The following is a 27763-nucleotide window of genomic DNA, read 5'->3' on the forward strand; positions in this document are numbered from 1 at the left end:
GGCCCACGCGTTGACATTCATTCACATGATACTGATACAAACATTTGGGACCGAGAACAGAACAGGAAACTCTAACTTGTAGACTGTCTGTTATAAACTACAACCTCAAAAGGGATGAGAGCAGCCCAAAGTCTCAATAAACTGGGACAGGTGACATTATTTCTATACTCTGGACGCCAGGGACTAGACAGTATGTGCATTCAGTTTGCTGCTGGGTGTCTCCAAAGCGCCCATTAAACCCAGACGCTAACAAAACAAGAACAGAGAAATCTGCAAGTTTTTGGGGTTTTTTTGTTTGTTTTTTTGCACACATGATTATCATAAATGAAAAAACAACAAAGGATTCAACATCCTGTTTGGATGGTCATCATGATCAAACCATTTACCACCTGAAAATAATGGCTTTTAGTTTAAAAGCTCCTGTGTCTCATCCTTGCCATTTGCTTTGGCCACAACACTTCATTTCTGGCGCAGATGCCCATTAGAGGCGTAGGACAAACACCAGGCATCCTTCCCCCTTTTTAAAAAAAAATTACACTTATTTCACTGTCACGCCTGTGCGAATAAGGAAAAACACAAGTGAGCACATGAATATTCGTTATGTTAAAGTGGTAACAAAGTGGTACATTTAAGAAAGTCTGAAATCTCAGCATATTTCAGCCCCCGTTCCTCTTCTTACTACTATGTGGAGTAGTAAAAACTGTGATATTTTACAATATTATAGAACATAATTTCTGTCTCGGCTTTTCAGGTCTTTATTTCAACCTAGGCATAAGATAAAGGACTTAAAACAGGGAGTTATTATAAATAATAAATCAGTCTAACTTACTGAACCTAGGTTTATTTGCATCAGTAGCGGTTGTACATACAACAGTAAAACTGATCAAAATGCTGGTAAACTGATCACAATTCAAAAGCTATTCTTAAAAAAACATTCTACGTTATGGGCATCTTAAAACTGTACAATATTTCGTAATAGTTACAGGGATTTTCATTACAGTTATCACAAAGATGGATGAAGGCCAACTTAAGATTCGGTACCACAGTTAAGTTTATTTGCTGTACATGTGTCTTGTGTGGCAGTGCAACGAGCTGGGTCTAGAAAGAAACTTTCACTACCTGATCCTGAGAAACTGATACCAAAACCTTGCACTTACTTGCACCGTACTGTCCACATATAGTGTAGCTGATCTGGTTAGACTGATCAGCAACCTCATGCTTACAATTTTCACTCTCACAATTAATGTGTTGTTACTAAAACCACCGGTTATACGCAAATGGCACAGCTAAGAATCTCAGCAAGAATATAATATTTGTGATACTATGAACATTTTTACTTTTTATAGTCAAATATCAAAACATATTTTTAAAGTATGTGATGTATGTGAACTGCTTTATTTTCATGTGAGCTTTTGTTAGCTTGTTGCTTTTTTACAGGTACTACACATATTAAAATCTTTTTTTTTTTTAACAAGTATATATTTTTGAGATAGCCTGAAAAATTTGGACTTTAATTTCAGATTTGAGAATTTCAAGACTTGTATTTACATCCCATAATGCTCTCTAACCTTCTTCAATTTTGTCATTCTTGCATAATTTTAACGGACTTAATTTAATGCATTTGCTATCCACTTAACTTTTGTTGTCGGGGATTCAAAAAGACACTATACATGTCACTAGATTTGATATGATTTGATTTAACTCTTTCTTCACACTTTAAAGCGCCATCAACATGAGGAGATGTGAATCAAGTTCACGTACATTAAGCCCCGCCCCGTAGCACACGTCAACGCCGCGGCCCCGCCCTCTCCCGCAGGCTCCTATGTCATTTATGGGCGTTGATTTCCGGCATTTGATGTCTGGATTTTCAGGTTTCGCCGTGTGTGGGTAATGTGTGCGTGTGCGTACGTACGTGTGCGTGTGTGTTGCATGCGTGTCCGTGTGTTGCGTGTGTGAGCGAGCGTGTGAGAGAGAGTGTGGGAGAGTTTGTAGTGCGGTTGTAAACGTTCCCAGCGCGGATACTGTCACCGCTTTGCACCGCAGGCAAGCGCTGTGTTCCTACATGCAAGTTACCGTCGCGGCTCCACAACCGTTGGCCAGCAATGACTGAAAGCCCCGCGACCAAGCCTGCCGATGGGGAAGTGTGTCAGCGTGTGAAGAACGGACTGAAACCGGATAGAAACGGCTTGGTGAAGAGCCTCCACCGCTGCCATGAGCGGCAGCACAAGCACCACTGCCACCCCGAGGAGGAGGAGGTGAGGCCCGGGATGGGACGGGGGGAGGACAGGCTGTGAAGCCGGGGCAGCATCTACTGTGTGGACCCGGAAACACCCGGACGATGCTGACATGGTTGTCGTTTTTCATGATTTCTTGCGTCGTTAGGATGTGACAAGAGGGACGTTTTAATGCGCTGAGCGAGCCCTGCTGTTGACAATCTCATGACAGTTTGTTGTCATCGAGACCGACCAAAAACCAAACTCCATAAAAACATTTTAGATTAAAGAGTTTTAGCTCATTGTTTAATGTTATAATCCCGCCTTAAAATATGAATAAAAGCATTCTCTGAATCATTTCGGGACGTTGTTTAATTCGGCATAATCATAATTGCTCCAAGCATCATTCTGAAGGCATTAAAATCCCAACTCTATGAATGGGTTTGTATCGCCACCAACCCCCTCGGTTATTTTATAGGAAAAAGAATGTTTAAAAAAGGCGGGTGACAACTCGGAAAGTTTACATTGCGCTGAAGGCTCACTCTGTTTAGTGCATAATATGTGTGCCGAATTTTAGAAGAGGTCTAGCTCTAGCCCCAGCTTGTGGCTTTGATTTTAAAAAAAAAAAAAAAGGAACAAACTGGGGACAGCAAAACTATTAGTAACAATTTATGAAAATAATCATACAGTATTTCATGATGCACATGCATCAGAGTCTGTCAGACAACCTCGGGACAGTTCACATTTCTCTGCCTGGATGACAGCAATACATTTTCAGGTTGCATCCTTATCTCATCAGTTGATAGTGTGTTTATCCTAGAGGGAGATCATTGAGTTTTGGTGTATTCTACGTATGGGCTACTCCTGTTTACTTCCGATTGAACTATAAAACCCTTCATTTGCGGGTCATTTCGGTTGGATGCAGTCTTCTGAGTGGCAAATGTTGGGCCATGAAAGTTTGTAAAAAAAAAAAAAAAAAATTCTGTTTTCCTTAACTGGGTAACTCTCTTTACAAATGAGATACTGCGATGAGTTTGTGATTGGGGAGACGCTGAACCAGTGCAACTATTCAGTGGATGGCTGAAAAGTCATTGACGGTCACTCCAGAAATTCAGTGGGGTAGCTGTTGGCAAAAGCACAGTAGTTATAATTAACTCCAGGTTGTTACACAGGCGATAGGTTATTCTCATCAATAGACATTCCAGTGCCGGAAACAAAGCCAGTTTCTGCTGCTGGACGGGGTTGGTAGGCTAAGAAATTGAGTGCCTGGTGACTGAACCTCAGCTGATTACAGGTCGTGCAGATGTCAGCGTTGCTACCCTGTAAAATATGTGAGAGAGCGGCATGACCGGTCACATGTAGTGCCTAATAGCCATGAGCATGATGGGAAGGCAAATTGCATAACGTCTGTGAGTAGTGAGTTTCTGTCCATCCACTTACCAAGATGGAAAAAAAATAGACAGAGTTTAATTTTCTTTATGAAAGATAGATACATGTAAAGATCATTTTTGCACTGTAGATCACTTGACACTGAGTACAGAGATTTCCATCAACACAGCCAGCTCTTCCCTTTTTTGGCAGTCAAAATCTTCCCTCCGTAGCCTGTGTCACAGACTTTTCTTTCCTGTGTAACTAGTGAACAGCTGACCAGAGCTTATTGCTGTGTTCTTATCTTCCTCCCACTTACAATTTGGCTGCACATAAGTCACTTTTGAGTGAGTTACAGAAACTGCGGCCAACTATAACAAAAGCCATAAAGTGTTTTCTCTCATTAGAACAAAAGAGAAGGGAGTAACAGGAAATCAGGGCGTAAATTTATATAAAGAAGATTCCAAATACTAAGCCTTATTCCAGCTAAGGCATTAGTGGAGGAAATGTGTTTTTCGTGGGGAGATAAGTGATAACTTTTTACAGGCTAAACATGGAGATCTAATGTAACCTTGTGTGATTTTCCTGCTTTGCTTTTTAACAGCGGCTTTTTGATTGTGGCTCCTTTTTAACAACGTCTACATGAAACTATCCTTATTAGTGACTCTATTTACCTAATCCATGTCATATAAGCCACAGCTCCATGTAATTATGTTTCTCCATTATCTATCAAGTGACATTTTTTATTTGTTAAAAAGATTTTTCAGCTCTAAAATTGGCATATTCCAGCCGGGAAATCTGGGATTTTACAATTTCATATCCAGAGTTTACACGTTTCGGCATATACACAGAACATTGTAACCCTGACCCTGATCTTTGTCATTTCATTTGAATATCTCAGGCTACATTTTCCTGCATGACACCACCGCAGCCTGCCTAACAGATGGACTTTAATGCATTTCTGTGATACACTATAATGGGGTAATGAAACTGAAGAGCCATTACAACTAAACAGTAATCCTGGCTTAAATGGATAGAACAAGCAAAAGCTTCAATTATCTTCCCTTAATTACATATTCTACCATTTATAGTGTTTTCTTAACAATGTTTCAGTACAGTAGATTTTCTGGCTCCCGTGTTGCTTAGGTCCACACAGCCTCCGATCATGGCAGCCTGTACAGTCGGCCCTTCATTGAGTCTTTCGAGGAGACGCCCATGCTGGTGGCAGTACTCACCTACATGGGTTACGGCATCCTGACCATCTTCGGCTACCTCCGCGACTTTCTCCGCCACTGGAAGATTGAAAGGTGCTACATAGCCAGGGAGAAGGAGGAGCAAAAGGTAAGAGAAGCCCCAGACACAATGTGGTCATTCACAGGAAGAAGAAAAATACACATCCAAACAACGAAATAAATGCAGGAATGAGAATACTAAAGTCATCAGGCAAGTCTACAAAAGCTTTCACTGATCGAAACAGGCTTGAGGTTATCAGTCACTGTACCTTGTAATTACCGTGGCAGTTGTTTTTTCACACTCAGAAAATGCACCCTGTATTCTTGGAAACAGTTTCCTTATAATGATGACAGGTGAGCAAAATTCCAAAAGCAAGCAGAGGCATCGTCCAGTCAGCATGCTGTGCCTTTATAATGACCGGGACGTTACTGTTTTGGTTGCACAGTGGCAATGCTGCGAGCAAAACTGCTGTCAAGGGAAAGGAGGCAAGATGCATTTCAAGTGTTGAATGGAACTGGTTTGGTAGACTGAGCTCTAATTAAACACTGCCCGGTGACCCTGCTAACAAATGGAAGAATATACCCGATCCATTTGTTATTTTGTTAACCAAAGTGATATTTACACACCACAAAGCTTCCAAACATTAGAAGCTATGTTATAGGCTCTCGTAATTTAAACATTTTAAGCGGTATTGCTTTAAGCTTGATGTTTGCAGAAGAACTTTACATGTGGCAAGAAAAACCGCAGATCATTTGATGGAATCTCGTCCACCGTGATTATATCTCAAACAGGAAATTGATAGCAATAAAAGCATTAGTGCACCTTACGTTCAGACCCACTGGGGCTAATATAATATTTGAAATAATCTCCTTTAGGAGGCGTTGCTTTTCTTCACAATAGTGTGCAATGTGCATACTTAAGATTGCATTTTTGTCAAGGTACATCCAATGGCGGAGTTATCAGCACATTTGGAACATGTCCTTCACCAGTCACATTGTTTTCAACATGTTATGTAATGTTTGATAGTCAAGTCCATTGTTTTAAATATTTGGTTATGTTGAGGAAAGGAAGTTTGTGGAATAGATGCGGGGAAGTCATTAAATCACCCCGAGGATATCCCACGGATGTTTCCTCCGAGAGCCAAGGAAAATGAATTGCCTCAGTCATGTGTTTGAATGTTAAAGATTATATTTCTAGAGATTAAATTCCTTCCACTGAAGCTTACCAAAAGTATGAGTGGAATGTCATTCTTTGAAGTTACTAGTAGTTTTTCTACTTATAAAACAAAAACGCAGGATTTAGGGGGAAATTCCTACATTCTCTGCCCCCTGGGTCATGGTGGTCCTCTCTCTGCTCCCTCTCATTAACTTCTCTTTATTCACCCATGTATAGGACTTTGTTCCCCTCTACCAGGATTTTGAGAACTTTTACACGAGAAACCTCTACATGCGGATCAGAGACAACTGGAACAGGCCCATATGCAGCGTCCCCGGGGCCAAAATGGACCTGATGGAACGAGTGTCCCACGACTACAACTGGACTTTTGAGTGAGAAATACATACGTTTTATTCAAGGCCCTAAATACATTAATCTACAAGTTAGCCTCCAGGCGTTCAGACAGTGCAGAGCCACAATGGGACAACAGCCAGTGAGAGTCTGCTGTATGGTTAATGTCCCAGTCAAGGACTAGTTCTAACTGTGCTAACACTCTTATCTCCTACAAATACAAAGAAAAGTGACACACTTCACTTCAGACAAACTACAGGGTAATGTCACTAGACAGCAGAAACAGTGATCAGGGTTACACACCCTTCTCACAGGCCAGAGCTGACCATAAGTTACAACAGTATTCAACAGAAATTTGCATCATTAGGTTGTATGAAAGAGGAAACTAGCACTAAGTGAAAGTGGCTTTTGAGCTTGGAATATGTAATATTGTGGGGCTTGCAGTTATTATTAGTCACAGAAGCGATCTGGTCTCTTATATCGGAAAAACAGGGATAATTAGCTGATGTATCAGCCGATACTAGCTTACTGTAGATATATTGTATCGAGGTATATGTCGGCTGATAATCGGCAAAAAACTGCAAAAATGCCAAACCAGGTTTGGGGTCAATTAAGAACGGTGTCCCCATTACATAGTTTGTCCACCAGGGAGCGCTGACAAGTGGATTTTTTTCAACTGTAAAATGTTACACTCAGTATGTGTGTTGGCCAAAATGCTTTCTGATGCGGAATTTGCCGAATTTATTTTTTGCAAAAAGCACTGTTGGCCGATACATTGTTATCGGAATCCAAATATTGATATAGTATAGTACTGGCCTCAAAAATCCAGTATCGTCGAGCTATAATTTAGACATAAATAAACTAGAACCACAACAAACAATTATTTTCATTAACAATTAATCTGCCAATTATTTAGTTTTTTATTTTCTATTATTTTGTAGGGTCTTTAATTTGTTTCCCAGTGCCAAAGCACAAAAAGTCTCGTTTTTTTCCAACTGAGAGTCCTAAATCCAAGTTTTCATCTTACTAGCAGAGAAGACTTAGAAAACCAGCCAATAATTACATCTGAGAAGTTAAAACCAGAGAATATTTGTACTTTTTTGCAAAATAAATGACTTAAAAGGACTAAGTCATCAGTCACAATTGTTGCAGATTCATTTTTATGTAGGTCAACTTGCTGAGGAATTAAGTCATTGTTCCAGCATTAGCGTCCATTATCGATTAATCTGTCATCTACTTTTTAGATGACTCAAATCATTTAGTCTGTACCAAATGAAAAAGTAGTAAAAAATGCTCATCACATCTCATCTCATGTTTTTTATTAAACCAGAAGTCCAAAACCCAGAGATATCCAATTTACAAGGATATAAAACAAAAAAAACAGCAAATCTTCACATTTAAGAAGCTGGAACTAGCAAATGTTTGACATGTTTGCTTGATAAACGAGTTTCAGCACTTAATCAAATTAAACATCTTTGCAACACTCTACTCCACCCTTTTCCTGCTATGCATGGGAGAAAAGCAAGATTATGTAAACTAATGCAATAAAATTATGCAGTTCAGTATAACACAGAATTTTACCTCAGAAATGACCACAGAGTTAAATCAGCACCCATGGGACACATTCGTAACAAAACCTAAATCATACTGTATTCTTTGCAAGTGTAGCAATTATCGCAGGTCTAGTGTGCTGAATTACATTATATTGTATAGAGTAGGTATAATCTTTACCCTGTCCACTTTTGCATATAGTGATTTGTTAATAGCGATTTTGTCTGTTTCTTTCACTTTATTTATCCAGGCTGTCTACTTCGACTACACAGTATTTGATATCATTCTCATGCAGAAACAAAGGGCATGGCTCAGTTGTACGACAAGCTGCATCACACCTTAGTTTACCTTAAACCAGTTAACTCAAATCGACAGCATTTACCATAGAGAACCTGATCTCCCCAGTGTAAATTAGATGACACCATGTTTGTAGGTAGTTTGAAATGCAAATCAAAAGGCATCTCTTCTTCGATACTTTCAAACTGCTGATGAACCTAAATGAGCCAAATCTAGTGTAAACACATTAGATCATATTCAATTTGAATCATTTCCCTCTGCTTTGGGCCACTTTCATATGTGAACCTCTTTCTGAACAGTCATCAGAACATCACATCAATTCAGCATTTGTCATCATGACTCCTCACTGGTGCTGGAGGAAAGACAGAGGCCAGCTGCAGTGGAAGGTGTTCAGTGAGGTGTGTGAAGTCGCAAACTGTGACAGAAAGAGAGGAAAAGCAAAAAGCAGGAGTGCAAGTGAGAAAATGAAGGGAAAGCTGCGTAAAAACAATTTGGCCGATCCTACTCGAGATTGAAAAGATTGGAAAAACAAAGAAGACTTTCTGGCTGTCCAGCCGTTCACTACCCTTCGATCTAGTTTTTAATTAACTTTGCCAATCATTATTGTTAATTGCACCAATAAGGTTGCAAAAACATAGGCTTCCTCTCATTGAATGTTTCCTCTGTCTGATTCTCTCCCCCAGGTACACAGGTCGGGTAGTGCAGGATGTGATTAACTTGGGCTCGTATAATTATCTCGGCTTCGCTGAGAATACAGGTCCGTGTGCTGACTCTGCAGCTGAGGTCACCATGAAGTACGGTGTCGGAGTTGCAAGCACCAGGCAGGAGACGGGTACAAACATACACCAAAACACACCAGACACACCCGCTATGATTGCTGTCACCGGAACTTGAAAGCAGCAATGTGGAGGGATTAATTTACCGCATTAAACAAAGCATGTTAGACCAGTTTGTTTAGTGATGCAGTGGAAAGTAATGGATTCCATCTTTACACGTAGTGTTTGATTGCAATGCAAATATCAAAAGGCGTTATTTCAATATCTTAGCTTTTTTTCTGCTGCATGGCAAACATAGGTTTTCTTTCTGACAAAACCTTGGATGGCTTTAAAGAAGCTATGAATGTCAAAGGTGTAGAGTTTTAGAGTTTCCATTTAGTGTTACTCACCAAAATGCATTGTGTCTATCTAGCCCAACGTGACATTTTTATATCTCTTGTTTTTTCTGTAAAACAGTTCAAACCCAAAGATTTCCATTTAGATTGATATAAAATGGATGTGCACAATGCAAACAAAACGGGGGCCCACTCGTAAAAACATTGCTCTGTAGCACTACTAGTGGTGAAAAACTCAACAGAGCATCTTTAACTATTAATCTTTATTTACAATTTAAAAAGTCTGATTGAGGATCAGTTATCTCCTTTTATAAATGGGCTGGGTCTACAAATTAAAAAAAAGGCAAGAAAAAACGTAATTAAAACAAAATTGGGAAGAAAAAAGAATATACTTAAATAAAGATAATAAAAACACAAAGACTGCAATTAAACATGGGAACAATATAATGTTATTTAAAAAATAACTGCCCTAGAATAATTATCTTAAATAAAGGATCCTTTGTTATAAATAAGCCCAAAACTACACAGATTTACCAGAGTATCAAGCTTAAAAATCTGTTGAAAATAATATCTGGAGGATAGAGCTCTCTCCAAGGGTTTGTATTTACTTTAGAAATGTGTAGCTGAAGCCAGACTGCTGAGCAAGTCTGATAAGACCCAGATGAGCCTGGAGGAAGTGAAATAAACCATCTGGTTAGCAGATATTTACTGATAGAGTACAGCCTGGGACACTTCTCCTTACACAGTGAGATGGCCTGGCCACAGTTCCATGAAGAGTGTGTGTGCTCCATATGATCTGTCAGCTGCAAATATCATAAGTTGATGCACGCATATACTGTGCAGCAGATGACATGTAATCTAGCACTCGGAGATAGACTGACTCCATGTACTCATGGAAGTTTTATGATGTGCTTTGAAAGGTTGCAGTTGTCTAGCATTATTAAGCTACAGAAGCAGTAACATGAAGGAATAGTGCATCTTTTTGGAAAATGTGCTTATTTGTTTTCTTACAGAGCATTAAATGAGAAGATCGTACCACTCTCATGTCTCTTCGCTAATTATGAGGCTAGAGCCAGTAGCTGGTTAGTTTAGCTTAGCATAAAGACTGGAAGCAGAGGGAAACAGCTATCCCGTGTCTGTCCACATGTAAAACCAATCTGCCTACCAGCACCTCTAAAGCTCACTATTTAACACGTCATTAGCCAATCCGTATAAAACTCAAGGCCTGGCAACCTCAGGCTGATGAAAATACTTCCGTAGGATCGCTGTGTCTGGCCAAGAAATAGTCCACGCATTACAACCTATAAATCCACAACTTGCCATTTTTACGCATTGTTTAATCCATACAAAAAAACTTAAACAGATAGGACATGTTAATTATAGAGTTTTTAAGGTGCTGGTAGGTGTATTTTTGAACGTTAGAGAGAGCCAGGCTAGCTGTTGTCCCCTGCTTCCAGTCTTTCTGCTAAGCTAAGCTAACCACTCCATCGCTGTAGCTTAATAATGAATTGATAGTTATTAGAGTGGTATCAGTCTTCTCATCTAATTCTGGGCAAGAAAGTGAATAAGCGTATTTTCCAAAATGTACAGCTATTCCTTTTATGTTTACCAAAAAATCTGTGTAAGCTTACAGTGGCTCCAGAAAGTATTCAGACTCCTTCACTTTTTGCACACTTTACTGTGATGAAGATTTAATTGTAAATGGAAAATTACTGCTTTGAGACTGGGGCGACGGTTCACCTTTCAGCACGACAACAATCTGTAGCGGTAAGCCAAGACAAGGCTGGATTGTCTTCGGTACAAGTCTCTGACTGTCTCTAAGATGTTTTGACAAAACCCCAGACTTAAACCACATAGAACATCTGTGGAGAGAGCTGAAGATGGCAGCTCGCAGATGCTTCCCATCCAGCCTGACGGAGTTAGAGAGGATTTGCCTGGAGAAATGGGATAAACTGCCCAAATCCAGGTCTGCAGAGCTTGTAGAGACGTACCTAAGAAGACTCGAAGCTGTAATTGCTGCCAAAGGAGCTTCTCCCAAGTCCTGAGTTAAGGGTCTAAATACTTTTGCAAATGAGTGTTTTCGAATTTCAACAACTTTTAACAACAATTTTAACAACAAAAAGTTTCAAAAAAACATGTTTTCACTTGGTCAGTATGGATTATTGAATGTAGATTGATGGGCAAAAATGGTAATTTCACCCATTTACAACACACTAAAAGTGTGCAAAAAGTGAAGGGGTCTGAATATTTTCTGAAGCCACCGTAGATCTTTGAGGTTCTGATTGGTATGTGTTTATGGTGACCTCCTGTATGTCTGTATCTCAGGTAACCTGGACAGGCATGAGCAGATGGAGAAACTGGTGGCTAAATTCCTTGGTGTGGAGTCAGCCATGGCGTTTGGGATGGGGTTCGCAACCAACTCCATGAACATACCAGCACTGGCTGGCAAGGTAAGACCACAGATGATAGGTGGTTCTTGAGTAGAGCTGTGATATATTCTTGCAGCACACATTTCTTATCTCTACTCTTCGGCTTCCTATGTATTTCCCTGCCAGATTTCCTGTAAGTTATCACAGCACTTTTTTTTCCTTTTTCTCTTTCTGTCCTCTATCTCACTATCATGCCCTCTCTTTATATTACGTAAGTGTAAGTATTTATTGGTGTGTGAACTCATGTATAAATGCCAAAGATGAGTTTACTACCTAGCATTTTCTGTTTGTGCAATGTGGAGTACAATCTCTAACAAAAACATTCCATAACATCATACTATTTCAGGTCACCAGTAGCACCAAATACACAGAGACACAAAACAACCTTCTGGCGTCATATCAGGAGCAGAACTCTTCCTGTTTGCATTGGTGAATAGTAGCTCGACTGCATATCAGCGTGAAAAATAACAAAGAGTCCAGACCAGTCTGATTTGTCAAGTTGCTGCTGATGTTGTTTGGCAGGTAGATACTTCAACACTTAGCTGCTTCCACTGTTGAACGGAATCAGTGGAAGGTTTGAGACTGCTGCTTTAAATTCTTTTGTTCTTGTGAAATTAGGCAAACCTTTTGGTGAAATGTACAGAATGTACGTTTCCAACATCAGAGTAGTCGCTCAGTGGCTTCCCTTAAATAGCAAACAATGCAATCAATAAAAACAATATCAACCGAAGTGATCTTTAAGTAGGTCAGAATGTGTAGCACTATCTGCTACCTCAGATGGGTAAAAAGAAACCATTTGAATGAGTAATATATGCTAATTAATGTTGGTCTGGTGTCCTGCAGGGCTGTCTGATTTTGAGCGATGAACTGAACCATGCTTCTCTGGTCCTGGGAGCTAGACTCTCTGGGTCCACCATCAGAGTCTTCAAACACAACAGTGAGTCTGTGATTAGAAACGGGTCCTCAGTCTGTCTCTCATCAGTCTGTCTCCTAACTGCATTTATAGGTCCATTTATTTTCTCTGTCCACCTGCATCCTTGTTTCTATTTCTGTTTGTCAGTCCTTCCGTTCAAGTGGTTTCCCTTTATCTTCATTCATTGCTTCTTTATCTTATTACTTTTATTATTCCATATCATTAATGTACTTAGAGCACTGATGTTAGTCACTACTGTGTGGTTATATGGTCTCATCACTTTCATTACAGTGGAAAATACGGTACATTACAATGTACACACATACTGTTGTGGATCTAGCTTTGCATTATTTGTCTCTGTTTTAGTTTTGGATCATTATTTCAGTAATTTAAAAAAACCTGTCAGCCACAATGTTTGGTACTTATAAAAATAAGCTACCATGTGGCTTGTGTAAGGCCTTTGTTTGGAAGACATTTTTTTGTCAAAGTTTGAAAAGCATATATGATAAAATTAAAGATTCTAAATCTAGCTGCATCAGCTTCAGGAACCTGGTATTGTTCATGCTAGCTCACAGTCACACTGTGACACAGTCACTGAGACAATTACTTAGAATAGATGAATAGCAATCATGTTATTAATAACATCTCTGCTTTTATAAGTCAGATTATCTGCTTTTGGAAAGTCATATTGGCATCCAGTATACTGGATCTTCTTTCTGGAAACACTTTTTCATGTTCACACAAAAAAAGTATCCGTGGTTGTATGTCAAATGCAGAGCAGAAGAACTAGCCAGCTAGCTGCTTATGGTGGCTTGCACAGTTATACTAAAATAAATGTATTAAATACACCCTTATGGTGGCTCATAAAATAAGGTTAGCTCTTGCGCTTATAGCGCGTGATACACTTGAATTATAATGTGTAATAACTTGTTTGTGTAATTGGTTTTTTAATAAATGATTAGCCACTAGTTGTTCAATATAGCTAGCCATCAGGCTAACGAGCCGCTGCAAATGGCTCCGCAGATGTATCTACATGCTAACATTTGCGTCATTCTTTAAAAGATGACCTGGTTGGTGTCATATTTAGTGGATAATCTACCTGGGTCAACTTCTATAATACTATAATAATAATCCAGCTAACAAATCAATACTCCTCAATTTGGCAATTAGAACCAGTCGCTTGTCTATTTCAACTGCTTAGTCAGTTCAGTAACATGTTAAATGTAGCTTGTCTTGTCAGCTACAGCCACAAACAAACCAAATCCGCAAGGTATTCCAAAAGAACATATTTTCACTGTAATTTTTTTTCTAAAATACGGGGTTGCTGAAGAGTTGAACTACAGTGAATGTGCCACAAACAAGACCAACTTAATTGAAGAATCTAATGCTTTTTGATTATGATGTTTTAAATAAAACACTCACTATTCAGTATTAGTAGGCCTGACCACACTTTGTTTGGGGTGTATTGAGATTATGTAGGTGAGTTTCTTACTCTCTTCAAATGAATTTCCAGCTGAGCAGAAACTGTGGCAAGTGGTTTTATTTTCATTTTGATCGTAACTGTCTTGATTTTCCTGTCAGATATGCAGAGCCTTGAGAAACTGCTGAGAGAAGCCATAGTTCATGGGCAACCTAGGACTCACAGACCATGGAAGAAGATCCTCATAGTGGTTGAGGGCATTTACAGGTAGTTTATCCATTTTATTCATAAGGTAGATACATAATTCAATGTATTTGACCTTGTGAGCTGTTTTGAGCATATTGAAATGGTAAAGTAGGTGCTATCAGTACTGAGTGTACGTTTGTGGAGATGTGTGTTTGCAGCATTTAAGAGTTAACCATGCTAAAAGTACCATTAGCGAAAAGCAGTAGAGCAATAGGAGTTTCCCATTTTAAAATCCTCACGATTTCCTTCCTAGTTTCAACATGACCAATGCCTGACTTAATTGCACAAGAGTCAGATTTTGTGTCTGTTCTGTTCAGCAGATGACAGGTCCAAACAGTTTTAAACTTAGATCTTTAATGGGGAACAGATGGTACTCCCTTGAGCTCAAATTTCCTGGGTTGTCAGAAAAGAAATTAACATGAACTCATCAGGACCCTGACACTGACACTGACACTGACTGTGAAACCTTCTACTTTGCCTTCTCCTCCCTGCAGCATGGAGGGCAGTATAGTCCGCCTGCCAGAAGTGATTGCCCTAAAGAAGAGCTACCGGGCTTACCTTTACCTAGACGAGGCCCACAGCATAGGGGCCCTGGGGCCGAGAGGGAGAGGTGTGGTTGATTACTTTGGCCTAGATCCCTGTGATGTGGATGTCATGATGGGCACATTTACCAAGAGCTTTGGTGCTGCAGGGGGATATATCGCAGGAAAACGGGTGAGGATGGAGGATTGTGAGTGTATTTTATGGGGATTACATGTGTTTTCGAGGAAGAGTGATAAAGATAGATAAGAAAGATGGTATTCTGTAGAGTAAGCTAACTTCAGAAGCACAAGTCACAAGATATACAGTAGATAGTTTTATAGTTCAGTAACTCAGTGTAAACTGAACACTATTGTTAAATGTACTCTGGTTTTTACCAAAAATGCTTTAGGTACACACAATCGCTCCAGATCCGAGGTTACAGTGTCAAGTGACAAAGTGAACTGTGACAAAAAGGACACTTGTCATCTTAGCAATAAAAGCGTTGCCGCTCCTCTATGCTGCATTCCTGACATATTAGCCCTGTTCCATGACACATCACTGTGATGACACCAGCTTATCAAAACAAGGCTAAATCCCGATTTCATGACATTTACAACTTTTTCTGACCATGAAATTCTGAAAAGATTGTGACATCTTAGAACTGCTGACGTTATGAAATAAAACATACCAAAAAAATTGAGTCTGCGCAGATGCGTAAGTAGGTTTGTCACTTATTCGTACCACCTTTACTGCATTCTTTTTTTTTTTTTAAAAGAAAGTGAACGTAAGTTATTAATCCCTAGTGTAGGAATGTGTCATCAAGTACAGGATGTAGTTTACAATAAAGTGTTAATAACCTGTCAGCATTCCAAACATTGTAACAATGCAGTAAAGATGGATGGTTGTTTAAAAACTTGTCTTGTAAGTGGAAGGGGTCATTTTTTATCAGTTTTATTCAGAACTGCATTTCCCTCAACTGTGCTGCATAAAAGTTTGCATTTGAATGTCTGAGCCTTTTATAGTCTTACAATCTTTCTTTTTAAAATTTAAGGATTATACTCAACTGTTCATATGAGTGAGAACAGCAAATGGTAAATCTAAAAGTAAGCTATGCCAAGTCTCATTTACAAAGAGTAAAAAAAAAGGCTCCATAGTTTAATAGTAGAGGCTATAGAGCAATCAGAGCAGTATTGTTCGTGCATATCTACTTACACCTGCTGTGTATCTGCTGGGTTTAGGAGCTTATTGAGTACCTGCGCTCCCATTCCCACAGTGCGGTCTACGCCACCTCCATGTCTCCTCCTGTGGTGGAGCAAATCATCACTTCTATGAAGTGCATTATGGGAGAGGATGGCACAACAATAGGTAAGTACAAATTGGCATGACAATATTGAAATTTTTTTTTTTTTTTTTTTTTTTTTTTTTTAAAGATGTGATTAAAAAAATCATTAACTGGGCTCTCATGCCCTCAACAACAGGAGTCTGTGGTTAAGAATTGCCACAAAAAAAAAAATCAAGAAAATTAAATAATGTGAAACAAAACGAGCCTGATTTTGGTCCATTCCAACCAGAAAGACAAGCTCCTTTTATGTCTTCAGAAAGAAAGCTATCATGCTTAATAAAGTTATTTATTAGAATGGCATCTGTTCTTTCAAATAGACAACTCGCTTCCTACAAAATCCCCTACCAGGTCAAACGATACCATTTAAAGTTACATTTATGACATTTTAGAAGCTCTAGTGGAGCAGCCTATGACAAGTTCAGACATTTTGCTCACATCAGACATCAGATTCCCATTGAGAGTATCACACAAAACACAAATCACACATCGCACTTGAAAAGATCATTGGACAAAGAAGGCAAATCGTGCAAAAAAATGTTCAGGTAAACTTGATTAAGGTAGTAAGGAAATTAAGGTAAATGAAATATGTGTCTTTTACGTTTACACTAAATTAACTTTCTGTCAGGAAACAAATGTATATTCACAGCACAATCTGCACTTCAGGACTTGTCAAGGTTAAATGAATTTAATCTTAGTTGCTGTAATGCTCTTCATTAGCCACCAGGAGTCAGTGCAAACCAGTAGAATCTTAAATGGGCTCAATGTCACCACTGCCTTATCTTATACGAGCTATTCTACAAAGAGGAGAGCGGAAGCTACACCAATTGTAAATATAGCCGATATTATCCCTCTTCCACTTGCAGAAAACATTTAAGTTAATTTCACGAGGTTGTTTAAGTTGGTCTCAGGCTGCTTTTATGTGGTGTATGGAGAGCTATTTCCTCATTTTTGATTCTTTAGAACTGCCTGTGTTTGAGCAGAATCTGAATGAATTATCTTCATTCAGTGACTACTGACTTTTTTTATGAACAGTAATCGATGACTGTGTCCTAAATTTCATACGGTAAACATTTCTACTGTCTTTTTGGCCCCGAGTGGATCCGCCCAGGCTGTGCAAAATTCCATCTCCTTCACTGGGACGGGCTAAACCAAGCCACACTTGAAACGTCTGTAATCTAAACCTAAAGCAAACAAAATCGGTTTGAGCCAATTATAGGCGGCACGCAGCCTGAGAGGGAGCACTAAGGTCAGTTTTGTACTTAAATGTGTTCACCTGTTGTCGCAGGCGCAAATCAGTCTGTTAGTGGTGGGCTGGTAAAGTTAGATCACATGAATAGTGTAACATATTCAAGCCCCTCCGTCTAATACTGTCCTTAAGATAAATTGCACCGTCAGTTGTAAATCCCTAATTGCCTTGTAGCTCATGTTTTTTCTTATGTTTTGGTTTTTTTTAATAGTCTGATATTTGATTGTTTGAGCCTTGCATTTGGCTCTACTACTACTAAGGCTCTTCCAGATAAATCTTAGTTAGGTAAGATTTTGCCTCTCTAATATTTTTTTGGCCCAAAAACGTTTTTCATTTTTGATAACATAGACTCCCTCATTTGTATGGACCTGCCTATTCTCTGCAACACTCTCCCTGAAAGGGTTTATTGTGAGTAGTTGGGAACATAAATGTGTGTGCACACTAAACAGAGTTTGCGGTCTTGTGTTTTACGTAACCCTAGCTTTTCAAAGAATCCAGAGAAGAAAGTCTCCTGTGGGAGAAGCAAATTATTACAGCGAAACTAAGAACTTTATCTCCCCATGGTGCCTGGATGCTGATTTCTAACACTCATCTCATGAATGCGATTGTTTTCAGCGGTTTGTCAACCTCGTTTTTCCATCTTTTCAAAAGCATCATCAGTCTAGCTCCAAATGATTTCCTGTCTTTTCTTTTCAGCCAGAAATATCAAATCTAGAACAGAAAAAAACATGTTTGAAAAGGAGAGGAGTCTTTGTTTATCTCCGACACTTCTTACACATTTTTATTTCAACCAAGTCGTTTCTTTTGCTCAGCAGGTTTTTTGTGAACTGTCAATAGTAAATTGTACCGAGTAGAGACGAAGGACATTCGGTGCAGCTTTATAAATGTCCACATACTGTTCAGTAATAAACCCATCAGCATGTGATAAAACGTATGCCACTGATGTTCAGCATTACTTACGGTTTAATTGTAACATGGACCAAGAACATTATGAGACTGTGTGCATGACATGTTCACATTTAAGTGACCTAGTGAAAACTAGTGGCCAGCACACTGTAAATGAAGTTGATGATCATTAAATATATATCCTTATCGAATGCTGGATAGACGTGTGGTTAACTTGCAATGCTTTTGCTGTCAACTCCCCTGTTTCAGAATCTCTTCTTTTCATCTCTAGGCTGTGAACGCGTCCGACAGTTGGCGGAGAACACAGTCTATTTCCGCAAGAGGCTTCGAGAAATGGGCTTTATCATCTACGGCAACAACGACTCCCCTGTCGTGCCCATGATGCTCTACATGCCCGCCAAGATAGGGTGAGCCTCGAGCTTTGGCTGGCTGCTGCTAGCCGTCTTTATCCACCAATTCCCCCTGGAGCATTTAAGTCAATACAGTGTGATGAATAATATAACTGGATATCAAACAATGATATCCAGGTAATTATCATTATCAGCTGATTCATCCCTCTGAAACATTATTTCAACAGGTATAAAACTTTCTGCCTTTGGGAAAAATGAAGAGTCTACTGTAAAAAATGATTAGTGATGAGTGAGATCTAAGAAGTTAAGCTGAGGTGGCTCAGTTAAGCTCTGGAAACGCTAGTGAACCTTGAGCTAAGATTTCAGTTAACCTCAAACTATAAACATTACATATTTAATCAACTACCGATGTTCATCCAATCACACGATGGTAACACACTCTAAACCGATAAATTTTATTTTAACATCAGTATGAAGCAGACACGCCCTATTAATGTCTTTAAGGAGCACATAGTAGTGTGTCCTCACGTCATTTTTGTGTTTTAATTGTGAAGCAGCATCACATTAGTCACATACAACACATAGAACAATGTTATTGTGTTAATTTAAAAAACAAAAAACAAAACAGAAACCTTCGAGCCCCCCGACTCCATGATCCCCCTCCATAACAGCTGTTTAAGTCTGGTAATCCGTAAAACCTGCTGTAATTGTCCCTGTGGATATGTGTGATCCTCTCCAGATGCAAAGTATCCGTTAGCGTGCTCAGCCGCTGTTGACTGACCGGAGAGTGACGTGTTTCAGCAGTATAAGTTTCTTTACATTGTTCTTGTCCTCGTGTCATTTTTCCTGTGTCTCCATCACGTTTGTCCCACCAGAGCCTTTGGCCGGGAGATGCTGAAAAGGAACATCGGGGTGGTGGTGGTGGGCTTCCCCGCTACACCCATCATCGAGTCCCGGGCACGCTTCTGCATCTCAGCCGCCCACACAAAAGACATGCTTGACAGGGTAAGTAATTGCTTTTACTAGCGAGCTACATACTTTTAGACAGATAAGAAACCTTAAAAGTAGCTTTTTAAGTTCTTCTCTCTATAGGCAAACCATGAGATCTTAATTTAAGAACATTATTAAAACATACAAATAGTTTATTGACTAAACAAGCACTTAAAAAAAAATCCTCTCCTAGGTTTGGTTGCCTCAAACTGGTTAAACTAATGGCTTTTTTTTTTCATTCTGCTAGCCTATGATATGCACCTCCTGCACACTTTACACGTTTGTGTGAGCCAAACCTGCTTTGTTTTTCCTTTTTAAAAAAAGTATTTTTAGACTGCAAGGGAATTGATGTTGACTAGTCATGCATAGCCAGATCTCACTGTGCTCTGCCCACAGAGAAGAAAGGTCCAGACGAAGCCATTATAATTCAGTGAAAAACACTCTGGCTTGTTATACTCTCTTTAATTAGTCAGAATTGTCAGTCCCAAGCCTTAACTGCTCTAAGCTTTACTGGTGCTTCTGCTAAATATAGTTCCAGGGGGTCATGGCTAATTACTAGACTTGAGCACACATCAAGTTGTTGTCAAAGTTTTCCAAGCATGTAGCTTGTTAGCTTGATTTGCCAGAGGGAAGAGAAGGGGTACAAATGCCAATATTCCACCATTGGCAGGCAGCGGTACCGGCTGCTACTAGCTGACGCGGATTTTTGTTTAAAGTTATACGCTTCCAAATTCGTGCGCCGCTGTTCTAAAGGTGTTGTAATGACCTTCAAGTCGTTTGAAACTAAGCCAAAAGATCATTGTGATATTATGGGGGAGAAGCGCAGTCTAATGGGCGGAAAACTGTTCTGTAGGTGGGAGAGCACAAGTATGATCTCCTGGGACCTAAATCCCTCCCCCCTGGGGGAGATCGTTATGCCTGACATCATTATAAAGGGAGGTGCCTCAAAAGACGAGTCCGTCACTCTGAGTTTCAGGGGAAATTGAGTTGGAGTGAGTCAGCTGGATCACTCTGCAGGTTAATGTGCAGCTTATTCACAGTACATACCCAGTTTTCAGAGTTCAGACCTCCACTCCAACCCCCCTCCTTACGCATTCTGTTGGTCTACAGAAAAGCAGAGCTTTGATTCCACCTGGCAACACATCAAAAAGCCGCCCACTCTTCTCGACAAGGGCTCCTGTACTATACTGCAATGAGCTCACTGCAGAGCCGACCACCCCTCCTCTGCCTGTCTCTGTCTTAAACTTAGATTCTCCGTAGTCCTTTTTATGCCTCCGTGCCGGGAACAGTCGTGGCCTGAGGCCTAGACAGACAGTTTGTCCGTCCCATTCTCGTGAATGCGATATTTCAGGAACGCCTTGAGGGGAATTTCTTCAAATTTAGCACAAACGCTCACTTGGACACAAGGATGAACGGATTAGGTTTTGGTGGTCAGAGGTCAAAGGCCAAGGTCATTGTGATGTCAAAAAAACACGTTTTGGGCCATAACTCAGGAATTCATACGCTAATTATGACAAAATTTCACACAAATGTCTAATAGGATAAAAAGTGATGTCATTTTATATCCAAAATGTCAAGGGTCAACTTCACTGTGACATCATAGTGTTCTGTTATAACACTTTCTGTCCATTATTCAACGCCAAAACTCAGGAACAGATTTCCCATTTGGTTGGATACTGAATTGGTGGCACTAATCTTGGGTGCCCACCTTGAAACTGTGGTGATTGTGTAGGTCTTCTGTGCTGCTGGGTTGAAGATATGTGTGAAGCATCCACATTTTAGAATTTGTAGCTTCTTTACAGCAACATCCACATTTGAAGCACTGTCTGCTGCCATGGCTACAACTATGTGTTCTATCAGAATCAGCCTTATTGGCATGTGAACACATACAAGGAATCTAGCTGAGTTTGTTTTTTTTCTCTCAATGAAATTACACACTGACACAGTAAATATACAGCAGAACAAGAAGAACAAAGTTTAGCAAAGTCAAGTTCAAAAATGTTATTTATGTATCCTGAAGGATCTAAGTCTCCTGGGGAAGAACAGTCTGCTCTGTCCCTTCCTGAAGAGGGCTTCAATGTTGTGCGTCCGGTCCAGTTTCTTTATTGATTTGACTTGTAGGAGCGCACCCTGTTCATTTCCTCTCCCTGGATTAAAACCAGGACAGCCCCCCCCCCCTTCTTCTGGTAGTCCAGCACAAACTCATTAGTTGTGCTGATGTATAGCTTCAGGTGATTGTCGTTGCCGCATGTGACGCAGCTCCTTACCAGTCCTTTGTACTCATCTGTAGAAATTGTTTCTAAGTGAAGACAGCGTGTTTCTCGCTGGAAATTATTCACTGGAATCACACGTCAGTAGAGCGATACCTTCCATTTTGCCAAAGAAATACACTTAATACCTTTTGTTAAATTCCTTCAAAGTCAATCAGTCTAATTCAATATTATTTATATCAAATCACAACAGAAATTATGTCAGGGCACTTTTCATACAGAGCAGGTCTAGACCGTACGCTTTATAGTTATAAAGTCAGTCATCTATCTATCTATCTATCTATCTATCTATCTATCTATCTATCTACCTACCTACCTACCTACCTACCTAGATAGATATGAATCTGGACAGACATGAATTTAAACTGCAACTTGACTGGCTGATGCAGGCATACAACTGCCAGGCGATAATTCTAGTCTTACTTTAACATAAATATAGATAATCTCATACAGTGGTTGAACCTTCTCCTGTGTCTGTGTTTCCTTTCTAATTGGAGTGTCCTTGAGGCTCAGCTAGCTCAGAACTGACTGTGTCTCCAGGAAGTGCTGTCTGTTCAGGGCTGTTATTAGCTCCTATTCTTTTTTCTTGTGCTTCAAAAAAATAAAATAAAATAAGCAGGAGACAGGGAGTGGGAGTATTGTATTGCTGTGGCGCTTTTATCTGTCATGATGTTAAAACCTCCCCCTGTTCGCCTCCCTCTTTGTATCATTCCCTCACACTTTGATGTGTCATGTTGATGTGTGTGTTTCTTTTACCTATTGGTAAGCTTTCTCAACTTTGTCCTCTCATTCTCTCTCACACACACACACACACACACACACACACACACCCAGATATATACACGTAAACCTGTTTTGTTTTTTTTTTAATTATTGATCTTCTTAGGACCTTTTGATTGTGATGTGTGATTGACAACATTAATATTCTACCTTTAAACAAATGTAAAATTATAACTAACCTACACCAATATCAAAGAAGTGAGGACAGACCAAGAGGACTTTACTTGGGGCACTCTGTGGCCAAGTGGTCTAATGGTGCCATTCAGGTCCATTAATCCATACAAAGTCAATGGAAAGACAAGAATGGAGATGAATAGACAGACTTGCTTCAAATGCTGGAAAAAACAATGGATCAAATGACTATGTGTAATGTGAAAGGCGTCACTCATCAAAAGTAACAAACCCATAGAGATTGATCACCTGACTCTGCAGTTCCCCTCAGCGCTGTGGAGCATTTTAGCATCTTTCAGTTCATTTTTTGTGTTTAATACCCCAGAACTGTTTGGTTCGTTCTCACTACTCCCATCAGTGTCCTTTGTAGCTGCAGAAGATAGCCATTTTCAGTGAAAAAGCTCTGAGAAACCCAGTGTACACTACCTGCCCAATCACCAAACAGCAGACAGACAAAGGTAGCAACTAGCTTTCAAAAATTTTTCTTTGGAGTTGGTGGAGATTAAAATAGAGCCAAAGGCAGAGTGAATATTGGACTTAAATTCTTCAGATGGCTAGAAATCTGGCATCTGTTCACTGTGCTCTTGGGAACCTTCAATGCAGCATAATTTTTTTGTAGTCTTCCCCAGATCTGTGCCTTGACACAATCCTGTCTCTGAGCTGCAGGCTGTTCCCTCGACCTCATGGCTTGGTTTTTGCTCTGATATGCATGGTCAGCTGTGAGACCTTTTTATAGACAGGTGTGTGTCTTTTCAAATCATGTCCAGTCAATTGAATTTACCACAGGTGGACTCCAATCACATATCATATGAACCCATCGCCTCCCTTGCCCTAACAAAATGACCAACTGGTGACTTCACCTAACACCCAAGCAATAGGAATGAAATATCAGGTCCAGCTGCAGCATTAAGGTTAATGTACTTGTCTGTTTTGGGGCAAGTTTTTGATTTAATCTTAGGAGACAGGTGTGTTTTTTCATAAAAATCTTGCTTGGTGTAGTTTAAAATTTGCTGGAGTCACATATTACCCTTCATGTTGACGACTTTTTTTATTGTATAAATGTCTCCACAGGCTCTGAGTGTCATCAGTGAGGTAGGAGACCTTCTTCAGCTCAAGTACTCCCGACACAGAATACAGCCGTCTTTGGCACGGCCCTTTGATGATAATGTGTATGACGACATTGACGACTGATGAATCACTCCTCTCCTGAAGTGGTGTGAACCTGAACAACCCCAGAAAATACAGAACAGTTAAAGATGGATCACAAGTCTTCCATGAGGACCGGGATGTGCACAGGTGCCCCTTGTCACTAGCTTGCCATAATGTAACACCCGACAAAAGGAAAACACTTAAAACTGTCATTTAATTCTACTTTGCCTTACCTAAACATGCAGAACGTACGGTGAATGCACTGAAAAACAGCACCTCTGCTTTTTCCTGTGTACTTTTTATTTCTCTTTATCATTTTGTGTCTAAGAATTTTTTTGTTTGGGTGTATGTGTGAATATTTGTAGTGTTTGTAGCATTCGTCATGTCAAGCCTTGTTGTTATGTATGTGCAGTAGACACGTCAGCTTTCCAAATGTCTCTGAAATTGTGAGATTCTGGGATACTTTTCATATTATTGATCTAAAGTGAACTGGATAAAGTTCAAGATAGCTTTTAATCAGTCAAAACTAAAAAAACAAAAACCATTTATTCAGAACAGTTCAAATCAGTCATAAGTGCCATAGACTCAAAATGGAAAGCACTGGATGTTGCATTGTTTGCACAGGACTGTACAAGTCTCCATTATTTTTAGCCCAAAGTTGGAGTCAATTTGTTACGACATTTTACACAAAATTAAATGGATTTGGCTTCAAAAGAAAGACCCTCCTTGGTCTAAGGATTGGATAATTAAATGATTCAGATCTGTAATTCCTGCGGTCTGAAAAGTTTGGTTTAGCCCCCAATTATTTGACCGTGTTCATATTCTGGTGGGAAAAGTCCAACATCAAGGAACTTACATTCTTTTGAGATTTGTTTTTGGTGGCAGTGTGCACTCAACTAGGTGCCTTTTAGTTTTTTTCAGAGATTATATTTTTATGTTAAACCTTGAGAACTTTATCCAACTTGTTTCACGAGACCAGTCTAAAACAATAACAACACCTACAACCATATTGCTCCTGAAATGTGACTTGGCCAAACATTTCTGAACCAAGCACCATTTTGACCACATTACATTGTTGTCATTCCATCCTTGGTTCTTCTTGACAAAAAATGTACAACCTCAGAGTTAGGCATGGGAATTCCATCAATGTTGTTTATGTAGCACTATAAAAAGGCTGCCATGCTGAACAGCAGATGATTACCCCGGTCAATGCACTGACTTGTTTCAAAGGAGATTTGTTGAAAAATTTCAAAACCTTTTAGAAAATACACGTATCTGCCTTTTTCCCAAAAGGTACCTCACAAAATCGATCCAATTCTCTTTACACTGAAAATGAAGCTAGAACTGCTTAGCTTAGGTAGCCTGAGCAGAGATAGGTCCAGCCTGTAACGTTCTGTAAAACTATCAAACCATCATTTTTTACATTTTGGTTTTTGTATCACTTAAACAAACAACATCTAACATGTCACTTAGTAAAATTTAGAGTTGTTTTGACAGAGCCAAGCTAGCTGCCCCCTTGCTTCCAGTCTTTCATTTAAGCTAAGGTAATCGCTTCCTTGCTCTTGCTTCATATTTAGGATAGAAACATGAGCATGGTATCAATTTTTTCAGCTAACTCTGAACAAGAAAGCGAATATATCTCTCCTTTCGGGCCAATTAGGTGATTGTTAATGCTTGCCATGGTAAGCTAATTTACTTAGCATAATGTTTTACTGGGAATGACACCAGCTTGGATACAGTCAGTACAACAGTGGCAAAATGGAAATGGATTTGAGAATAAAATACACACAGAGGGAAAACCTCATATAGCATAGTTAATGCAGCATTTCAAAAACATAGAGATTTGCTGGCAGCTCCTACAATCAGAGGTTGATATCTTTTTACACAAACTGTACAGGGCATTAATAGAATCCATCAAAATCATCAAGCATATCTGTAGCTATTCTAAATGGAAAATGTAAAACGGCCATTCTACTTAAACATTCACAAATCTATAGGAAATTAGTCATTCTTCCAAAAATTTTATTGTGTCTTTTGTGACCTTTAAATTAGCAATTTCAGTTATTTTGTTGCAGCTTCATTGACACTATAACTAATAATAGTATTTTTAAATTTTACAGTGAGATCATTCAACAGAATTATAGCTGATATTTATCCAACAACTCCAAACTTTTGGAATATAATTTAAAAGTACAAAAATAGTTTACAATAGACTGTATATATGTGTAATCAGTGGTTAAACCTTTAAAAAGTGGTATTTTATCGACCAATTAATTACCAGTTTTCATAAATGGCAACTTTATAAGTAAAATTGCAAATCAGGCTCATAGTCTATTGCTGCTATTGGAAAAATGGAAAGAAATGTCAGTCACATGTCTATGTTACATGTCACCATCACTGGCATCCTTCAGTGTGATTATATCCGTTTTCAAATTGATCACTTTAGTGTGTGTTTGTACCATTTAAAGTCTTACAAATGACCTCATAGATCATGTTTAACATGACTCACAGATCTCAAGGCCAGTGTTCTGACTATCAGATTAGTCTTACTTCTTTTTTTTTTTTTCGAAAGGCCAATATCTGCCCAGTGTAATGCAAGATTAAGCTGTTGTTTTCTGCTAAAGTGTAAAGGATCATTTAGTCAGATTAGGATTTTTAAAAAAAAAGAAATTATATTTATTGAATCATATCTCCAGGGCTGATGGAAGAATATTTGAACTATTAAGACTAAACTAGTCTGGATGTAATTCAATGTTGTTGGTAATTTCCCTCATTTCCACCCTATCTCGGGTGCTTATCAGTAATAACCTCATTGCTTTGTGTCCGATAATGTTTTTTTAATGCCTTGTAAAACAAAGTGCTATCTTTGTGCTGTGACTCAAAAGTCCTTAACTTTAATCTGTGTGTGTGTGTGTGTGTGTGTGTGTGTGTGTGTGTGTGTGTGTGTGTGTGTCTGCGTGTGTCTGCGTGTGTCTGCGTGTGTGTGCGCTTGCATGGTCTCGGGTATTAATGTATGTGTTACTGCACTATTGCCTTGCTTTTCTTCCACATACAAGTGTCTTTGAACTCTTGGTTTATCTTTACAATGTGTTATTGAGCTTTTACACTCTTGAATGAAGGCAGCTGTAAAAAAAAAAAAAAAAAAATTTAAAAAAAATCCCACATGCATACAGTTACACCTGCATATGTGCACACTGGCAAATATTGTATGACTACTCGTTCCTCGTAGTAATGCATGTACAGCTGCTCTTGCTTCATATTTAGGATAGAAACATGAGCATGGTATCAATTTTTCAGCTAACTCTGAACAAGAAAGAATATATCTCTCCTTTCGGGCCAATTAGGTGATTGTTAATGCTTGCCATGGTAAGCTAATTTACTTAGCATAATGTTTTACTGGGAATGACACCAGCTTGGATACAGTCAGTACAACAGTGGCAAAATGGAAATGGATTTGAGAATAAAATACACACAGAGGGAAAACCTCATATAGCATAGTTAATGCAGCATTTCAAAAACATAGAGATTTGCTGGCAGCTCCTACAATCAGAGGTTGATATCTTTTACACAAACTGTACAGGGCATTAATAGAATCCATCAAAATCATCAAGCATATCTGTAGCTATTCTAAATGGAAAATGTAAAACGGCCATTCTACTTAAACATTCACAAATCTATAGGAAATTAGTCATTCTTCCAAAAATTTTATTGTGTCTTTTGTGACCTTTAAATTAGCAATTTCAGTTATTT

At 39.2% G+C, this 27763-nt stretch overlaps 1 protein-coding gene across 1 annotated transcript; it reads left to right on the plus strand.

Annotated features, from left to right (window-relative positions):
- Positions 1–1895: 1895 nt before the first annotated feature.
- On the plus strand, positions 1896–27251 carry LOC120795735 (serine palmitoyltransferase 2-like). Its single transcript, XM_040137861.1, has 12 exons — positions 1896–2255; positions 4728–4922; positions 6207–6361; positions 8852–9000; positions 11605–11729; positions 12552–12645; positions 14203–14308; positions 14782–15001; positions 16048–16174; positions 18575–18710; positions 19529–19658; positions 23936–27251. The coding sequence occupies exons 1-12, from the start codon at positions 2103–2105 to the stop codon at positions 24053–24055; spliced, it is 1710 nt and encodes a 569-aa protein (XP_039993795.1). The 5' UTR covers positions 1896–2102; the 3' UTR covers positions 24056–27251.
- The last annotated feature ends 512 nt before the right edge of the window (positions 27252–27763 follow it).

This window comes from Xiphias gladius, chromosome 10 (assembly GCF_016859285.1).
Source record: "Xiphias gladius isolate SHS-SW01 ecotype Sanya breed wild chromosome 10, ASM1685928v1, whole genome shotgun sequence".
In the NCBI taxonomy this organism is placed as follows: Eukaryota; Metazoa; Chordata; class Actinopteri; order Istiophoriformes; family Xiphiidae; genus Xiphias; species Xiphias gladius.

Excerpts from the sequence above, each read along its gene's own strand:
- LOC120795735 (XM_040137861.1), top strand. The coding sequence starts at position 2,103 with ATGACTGAAAGCCCCGCGACCAAGCCTGCCGATGGGGAAGTGTGTCAG. Across the intron at positions 2,256-4,727 it reads GCCACCCCGAGGAGGAGGAG|GTCCACACAGCCTCCGATCA; the intron begins GTGAGGCCCGGG and ends CGTGTTGCTTAG. Across the intron at positions 16,175-18,574 it reads AGAGGATGGCACAACAATAG|GCTGTGAACGCGTCCGACAG; the intron begins GTAAGTACAAAT and ends TTTCATCTCTAG.